At 45.9% G+C, this 8,591-nt stretch overlaps 1 protein-coding gene across 1 annotated transcript; it reads left to right on the top strand.

Annotated features, from left to right (window-relative positions):
* On the top strand, positions 1-1,999 carry LOC109764645 (polyubiquitin-like). Its single transcript, XM_073501014.1, has 2 exons — positions 1-182; positions 1,100-1,999. The coding sequence occupies exon 2, from the start codon at positions 1,328-1,330 to the stop codon at positions 1,787-1,789; it is 462 nt and encodes a 153-aa protein (XP_073357115.1). The 5' UTR covers positions 1-182; positions 1,100-1,327; the 3' UTR covers positions 1,790-1,999.
* The last annotated feature ends 6,592 nt before the right edge of the window (positions 2,000-8,591 follow it).

The following is an 8,591-nucleotide window of genomic DNA, read 5'->3' as shown; positions in this document are numbered from 1 at the left end:
TCACCGGTGCCGTAGCCTCACGGGACTCTTCTTCCTCCCTTCCCGTCTGACCCGGCCTCCCCGACTATAAAATCCGCGCTCTCCTCTCCTCTCCGCAAATCCAACCCAGCCCCCTCCGATCCCCACCGAAGAATCTCCGACCGATCGAAGCCAAGGCTCTCTCGTCCTCCCCCCCCCCCAAGGTACGCGAGTTTCCGATCGATCCGCCTCTCGATTACTCTTCTGTTAACCCGTCGTTTGGAGTAGATCTGCGCGCTGAGGCGCTATTGCTTGTTAATAGCTTGCTGTCGATTCGATTATCGAGTAGATCCGCCGATTGGTGTCGATTCGGTCCAGCCGATTAGGCAGGCTTGTGTGGCTGGTTGATTTCGCTCGTTTGGTTGCGTGTCCTAGTCCTATGCGCCGATTTTGTTGGCTCGCTTCATCTAGGTGTGCGTAGCTGGTTGATTCCGTTAGGTTCCATATTCTGAATTTATTTATGCCTAACTTTTTCATGGTTCACCCTTGTAGTAGTTGCCTGTCGGTCTAGTCTGAAATTCGTGTTATTATTGTTGATTCATATACCGTACACTTCTTCAGATGATTGTTGAACATAGATCTGCTAGGAGTTACACTATATTGCCTTCTCAACATGCCAAAGATTGTGCTGATAGATTTGTTAACTTTTGGTAGGTTTTGCTACTACTTTAATCTGTTATGTTTTTTTCTAGTTTTTGCTAGATAGGTTGGTTCTGTACGATTGTTGCCAAGTTTATATGCTGGGTTCTTTTAGGTTCTTGATTCTGGATTTGTTTACTACTAGCTTTCTCATGGTGCAGCCTCATCGTTTGCATTTGTTCTACTCTGAAATTTATGTTATTACTGTTGCACCTGTCCAGATTGCTGTGTCCCAATTTGAGCATGTATTTGCTAGGATTTAGACTATATAGCCTTCTCATCAGGCTTAAGATTGTGCTGATAGATTGGGATTTTTACTAGATTCATATTGAGATGTTCGTTTATCTGTAACTAGGATTTCATCTCTCTGTACCTGTATTGTTTATGTCCTGCATGTTCCCTTTCAACTGCTTCTTACTCTGGGTTTACTTTGTATTTACAGATGCAGATATTTGTGAAGACCCTCACCGGCAAGACCATCACCCTTGAGGTTGAGTCATCGGACACCATCGACAACGTCAAGGCGAAGATTTAGGACAAGGAGGGTATCCCCCCGGACCAGCAGCGCCTCATCTTTGCTGGCAAGCAGCTCGAGGATGGTCGTACCCTTGCTGACTACAACATCCAGAAGGAGTCCACTCTCCACCTGGTGCTCCGCCTTCGTGGTGGTATGCAGATCTTCGTCAACACCCTGACGGGCAAGACCATCACTCTGGAGGTGGAGTCTTCGGACACCATCGACAACGTGAAGGCAAAGATCCAGGACAAGGAGGGCATCCCCCCGGACCAGCAGCGCCTCATCTTCGCCGGCAAGCAGCTCGAGGATGGCCGCACTCTTGCTGACTACAACATCCAGAAGGAGTCCACCCTCCACCTGGTGCTCCGCCTTCGTGGTGGTATGCAGATCTTCGTCAAGACCCTGACGGGCAAGACCATCACTCTGGAGGTGGAGTCCTCGGACACCATCGACAACGTGAAGGCGAAGATCCAGGACAAGGAGGGCATCCCCCCGGACCAGCAGCGTCTCATCTTTGCTGGTAAGCAGCTTGAGGATGGCCGCACTCTGGCAGACTACAACATCCAGAAGGAGTCTACCCTTCACTTGGTGCTTCGCCTGCGTGGTGGCCAGTAAGTGCCTGGTCACGGTGTGGCTTCTGTTGGGTTCACAGGTCTTGTGTCGTCGGTGTCCTCCAATAGGTGCGCTTGTCTGGTCGTGTCGTTGTTTCCATCACTGATCTGTTCGGTTGTGTCGATTACTGATCTGTTCGGTTGTGTCGATTACTTGCCGTGGCTTTGGATGGTGAACTATGATTAATAAGGGAGCTCTTAATATCGTGCGTAATTTGTGTCAGTTCTTCATACCTGTGCTGCTGCTGTTTGTCTGCGCCTGTATGGCAGAATTGGATAATTTGCAAGTTTTGTTGCCTTATCATCACATGGGGGGTTTTGTTTAAAATTAGAAGAGATGGCCTTTTGGGGGCTGTTGTTTAAAAAGTTGTCACATGGCAGTAGTCATCCGTGCAAGTCCAAACTGATGCAGCACCAATAGACAGCGGGTCACAAATTTGGCAAACTTACCCCAGATATGACTTAGACACCCCTCTAATAGTTTTTATAACCTGTGCTGTATATTACTCTTTAGAAAATGTTGAGCAACTTTGAAGAACGTATTTTGGTTGAACTACACCGACGCAATAGCACAGGGATGTGAAAGGCGAGCCCACAGGGATTTCCGAGCAAGGTGTTCAAATTCAGGATCACACACTGTGACAAAGGAATTATTAAGCTTAGTTTACTTATCATGCAGATATTAACTTTTGAACCAAGTGTAATTGTAACATTGAAGATCGATGAACCAATTTAGAATCACCCCCAGCGATATGCGGAATTTATCTCATTAATAATTCCAGTTTATAATTGCCAACGTGATCGACAATGGCGACATGAGGATTTTTTTTAAACGGAGGCAAAAGATTTGGCTCATTGATTAATTATTAAGAAGAGAAATTGGCTATTTCTACATAGGGAAAGTTGTGTGCAATGAAAAATGCAAGCCCAGTTAATGGAATGAGTGAATTCCGGTTTTTACTCCTTATTCTGGCATTTTTGACACTAATTATCTCATTTAACGAGATTTCATCCATTTTATCTCATTTAGCAGAAGTGTTATCACAATTTACCCTGTTTTAACTTTTTTGTGCGTTCTGACTGGCTGGCGTGCAACATCAATAGTTTTTCCCTGTCTATTTTTCTCCCCTACTGATCTCGTTTCCAGTTTGACGTATTTTGATGGAACGGCTATACTTGATCAGCATGGCATATTACCACTGAATAAATTATAGGAGAAATTGTTACTGACATAAGAGTGTTAATACATGTACAAGTGATAGCATCTGTTGCTACTTGCTAGCTGTAAAGGAATTTTGGATCTTTGTATCTTACAATGCATGCTGAAACATGTTTGTTTACCTTATTAGAGTAGATTATGATTTATTATTATTGCAGCCACTAATTCATTTTTATTTTTCTTGCACAAAGTGGATGGCAACCAAGATGTGGAGTGTTAGGCATATTTTTACATGTCCGTGGATACAAAAATCCAAAGTCAGAGATGATTGAGAGGGATTTCATTAGTTATTTTGATATAAAGGAGAGGATCAAGGAATTGGGTTCCAACCCTTGGGACAATGTTTATTATCACAAGAAGGTGGCCAATGGGAACTCCATGGTTGAGTTAACAGATGATGCAATCATAATGAACAAGCTAGAGGAATTTGATGCTTATACGAAAATCAGTTTGCATGTTTGATTGGGGGCGAGCAGCCACGGGAGGCGAGCGTGGCGAGCGGTCGACTTGGGCATTGTGCGTTGGACATGACGCGAGCGAACTCCATTGGGCGAGCCGGTCAAGAGAAGCTACGCGGCACGGTTCAGCAGTGAGAAAAATAGCCAGAAAAAACCACTGACGTGGCATGGCAGCTAGACGTAACAATTGTGACTGACCGATCAGAATGCTCATAAAATTTTAAACATGTTAAATTGTGGCAACATTTTTTTAAATGGGGTAAAACGGATGAAATCTCGCTAAATGGTGTAATTAGTGTCAAAAATGTCAAAATAGGGGGTAAAAACCGGAATTCACTCTAATGAAAAACCAACCATGAAATCTGCATAGAGGCTACCTAAGTGCTTACAACAGCACATGGCGCCATACATCACCTTCTCTAATCTCCGTCCCATAATATAAGAGGACGGTGGGAGTACAAATAGTGTTAGATTGAGTGTTAGAATTCGTGAGCTAGCTCACCTGATGTAAGTTTGTATCAGACACACAAGCTACTAAACAGTTTAGCTGCACGTCAGTCGCTTTGATGGGGCGCAGAGGTGCTTGTCTATCTTAGTGGTGGGGGTGGTGCAGGTTCGCGATAGTACGGCGGTGGAGAGAGGTTGAGGGGAGGGCAGGGTGGAAGAACACCACGACTGCAATCTGTTTTTCCAGGAGAAGACTGAAAGTGCTAGTTATCGACTAGAGGGGGGTGAATAGGCGATTTTTATGAAAGTCTTCAAAACTCGAGGTCTTTGAAGACAAACAGTAGAAATGAACCTATTGATATGCAGCGGAAGATAGACTACACTAGACATGCCATAGTCAAGTAAGCAATGTAGTGAAAGCACGAAGACTATCAGCAGCTAAGTAGTATGAATCAGAATGGAAGACAGTATGAAGCTAAACAGGAAATAGTCTTCAGTCAGTGAAGTCAAACAGATCAGACAAGTAAGCAATGACTTCACGAAGACAAATTGTAAAGTAAAGGGAAGTGGGGGGATAGAACCAGTTGCTTGGTGAAGACAAGGGTTTGGTAGACCAGTTCCAGTTGCTGTGACAACTATACGTCTAGTTAGGGAGGCTGAGATTTAACTCAGAAGACCGCGCCTTCAGCTTATTCCCTTTGAGATAAGGACACCCCGTCCTTGCCCAATCACTTTGGTAAGTCTTCAAGGTAGACTTCCAAACCTTCACAGACTTTGTTCACCGGCAATCCACAATGACTCTTGGATGCTCAGAACGCGACGCCTAACCGGCTGGAGAATACACAGTCCTCAAGTGTAACAAGTCTTCAGGTCACGCGGACAGAAAGACTTCAGTGATGCCTAACACTCTTTGGCTCTGGGTGTTTTGGGCTTTGTCCTCGCAAGGATCTCTCTCTCAAAGGCTTCGGAGGTGGGTTACTCTCAAACGACAAAAGCCGTATACTAACTCTGAGCAGCCACCAATTTATGGTGTAGGGGGTGGGCTATTTATAGCCAGGAGGCAACCCGACTTGATATGTCCGAAATGACCCTGGGTCACTAAGGAACCGACACGTGTCCAACGGTCGGATTTCAAACACACGCGACAGCTTTACTTGGGCTACAAGCAAAGCTGACTCATCCAGCTCTGGATAAGATTTGCTCGCATTGTCTTCGCTCGAAGACATGGGATTTAGGTTGAGCATCACATCAGTCACTCTGACTTTATTCACTTGGACCCCACTTAATAGTACGGTGGTTCCTATGACTCAACAAGGAAGAAAAGGAAAATACGAAACAACTATGTTTTCGCACTCCATAGTCTTCAAGTGAATGTCTTCACATGTCATAATCTTCATCGTGAATGTCTTCACAAACCACCATTGTCTTCAATGTCTTCACACATTTTTAGGGGTCATCTCTGGTAGGTAAACCAAATCAATAAGGGACTACTACCTGTGTTATCCTGCAATTCTCACAAACACATTAGTCCCTCAACCAAGTTTGTCGTCAATACTCCAAAACCAACTAGGGGTGGCACTAGATGCACTTACAATCTCCCCCTTTTTGGTGATTGATGACAAACTGTTGAAGTTTTCAACGGGGATAAAAGTATGTGAAAGTTAAAGATTAAAGTAACTGTCTTCATAAGTTGCAAAAGGCTTCCCCTGAAGATGCGCATATTAGTAGTTTGCTTTTGAATGCAAATGCACATGGCAGGTTTTACTTTGTGGAGATCCTCTTCGACTTACGAAGACAATTCATCATGCATATATAAGAATAACGAAGATAATGACATGCATAATGAGAAATGGGCGTCTGCAGAATGACTTCATGTGGAACTTATCATCGCAACACAAAGTAGCAGCAAAAGCAGCAGACGACCATCAAGTTTAAGTGTTACAACTCAAAAGCAAATAGTTTCAAAATGAGAGTTGTAAGAACTTAGCAAAAATAATGCAACCACCCCATATGGACCCGCTTGAAGACTATCAACCTCATATGCTTCTCCCCCTTTTGTCAGTAATGACCAAAAAGGTTTGAAGACATAGAGGATCTACTCGTTCCCAGTTGGAGTAGAAGATGGAGCAGGGTGGACGTTGGAGTTTGGTGGTGCAGAAGGGCCTGAGGCAGAATCGTGGTGCAGAGCTGCCAGAGTTGGTGAAGTGGCGTCATCTTCTTCATCGATGACTCTCGCAACAACAGTTGCAGCCAAAGACGAATGTTCAGAATCTTCAATGGAGGGTGTGTGACGCCAGCTTGCATTTTGTGGAGACCTGGAGTCAAACTTGAAGCTCTCTGTGAAGCCATCTTTGCGAAGATCATCTTCAGAGCAGAGCAATGTGAGGCTCTTTCAGGACCGCCGACAGGCTTCATGTGCAACGAAAGAGTTATTGGTGGCCAAGTTGCGAATATGATTAACATCCACCAAGAGACTCTGCATCTGACGCTTCAGCCAGTCATGATGCCTATCCCGCTTTTGATGCAAAGACACCAGAAGCTCACGGTCGTTGAGGACACGAGGACGCTTCTGAGGCCTTTGAGCAATGGTGCTGGCAATGGCTTCAGTATTAGCATGGTCCGACAGACGCAAGTTGCCAGCCAGAGGATAAGCAGGAGTTGCTGCATTTGGCACATGAATCCCTTCAATAGGCTGCTTGAAGCTTTGGATCCTGCATTCTGAAGGTGGAGTGGCTTCTTTGCTGGCTCGGGGTAGATGGCTTCAATGGACATATCAACATTGGGCAGAAATACAATATGGTTGCGCGCTGAAGGTTGATAGTCGATGGTTGAATGAAGCTTGATCAAGCATCACCCATGGAGCATAAAATTTCAGGCCAAAAAGATCAATCCCAGAAGCAGCAAGTTGTCGGATGAATAAATCCCGAGTGTTGAATCTGATGCCATTGATGATATAGAAAACCAATGTCTTCATGGCGCCTCCGAGTTTAGCTTCAGAAGAGTTTCCTTTGATTGGCCAGAGAGTACGCCTTAGAATGTGATAGACTGTGCGTGGCAAGTACTCAAGGTCTTTAACAAAGAACTCCTTGGGGTATTCGGCGTCTTGGGGCAGTGGCTTCATCATGCTCAGCATTTGGCTCATGTTGGGCTCTGGCTTCTGGAATATGCTTTGCAGTTCGTTCTGATGAAGCTGACAACCAGGTTCATACAAGTCACCTGGAGTGGGCAGGGAGGTAAGCTCAATGATGTCCTGAGCTTTGGCTTCGTGATGAGTATCTCCTGTCGTCCACTCAAGGACCCAAGTCTTCAGATCCCTGTTGTAGCCTCGAATGTGCAACGTTGCATAGAACTGGAGCAGAAGTTCTTCATTCCAGTGCTCCTTGTCAGTCACAAATGGTAGCAGCCCAACATCCCGAAAGCAATCAAGGGCCTCTTCGAGGCATGGCAGCCCAACCAGAGCATCACAATCCAGACGCTTATGCGAAAAGATCCGGTCCTGGTTGTATAGGATACAAGAGTAGTAGCTGCGCTGCTGATGGCTCCAAAACCTGTCAGAGGATATCTTTGGCTTCGTGTACGGGTTCTTGGCGCTGACAAAGAAAGTGTTGTGCTCTTTGAAGCTGAGCACACTGAACGAGCCCTGAGTTGTTGCAGCACTTGGAAGCCTTGGCAATCTTGGCTTTGGCTTCTGAACGTGAGGCATCTGCTCCACATGATAATCATATTGCGGCCCGTGAGCAGTGGGTGGAACCAAGATAGGCCATCTGACAGTCACCAACTCACCACGATTAAACGCGCGTTCCATAGTATGAGGCCTTGGTGGAGGAACGGCGTCATCAGAGATGATTGGCGTCACAATGGTGTCAGTAGTCGCATTGGCTTTGGGCTCCACATTGTCTTCAGCCATGATAGTGTCGTTGGCTTCAGTATTGTTGGTTGTAGCAGCCTCATTGTTTTCAACCTCCATCGGTTCAACAACTGGAGGGTCGGGCACGATCACCTTCTCTTCTTGAATGACTGGATCACTAGCAGGGGGTGTGGCTTCTCTTTCATCTTCTTTCTCTTCTTCATCGGCTGATGCAGCCGGAATGTCTTTAGCAGCTTTGGCTTCAGACTCAGAGGAAGACGCATAAGGGGTGGCTTCATGAAACACTTGATGTGCTACTGAGTTGGTGTGCTGCACATCCTCTTCTGGAATGCTTGTCATGGAGACCTGTGGCCCGAGGCCTTTGCGAAGCCTGCGAAATGCTGGCGACGCCTTTGGAGAGGGAGTGGTCTGTTCCATGTAATCGTCATCATCAAGCACCGGAGTGGTGACTTGAGTTGGTGGAGTATGTGGGATCTCATCTTGCATAGGGGTGTCTTGGTGTTGTTGCTCAACCCATGAGTCATCTTGAGCAACTGGCGTCAAGGGACGACCAATGCTAATAAGTTCACTGCTTGTGAGAGCAGGCGATGATACCGACTTGGGTTCAAGCTGAGGAAGGACTTCATCATCATTCACATTGTCTTCATGACCAATATGTCTTCAGCTGCGTTGGGGTCAACAGCTGGAATCTCTTCACTATCTGGAGCCTCTGTGGAAGCAGGCTCATGAATCACAAGGCGGCGCTCGCGGTTGTTAGAGGCAGGGAGAGCAATAGAGATTGGTTCAACATTGAGGGGCTCTGGGGCAGAGGCAT

Source organism: Aegilops tauschii, chromosome 6, assembly GCF_002575655.3.
Source record: "Aegilops tauschii subsp. strangulata cultivar AL8/78 chromosome 6, Aet v6.0, whole genome shotgun sequence".
Taxonomy (NCBI): domain Eukaryota; kingdom Viridiplantae; phylum Streptophyta; class Magnoliopsida; order Poales; family Poaceae; genus Aegilops; species Aegilops tauschii.
This window is presented reverse-complemented; position numbering and strand designations above follow the sequence as displayed.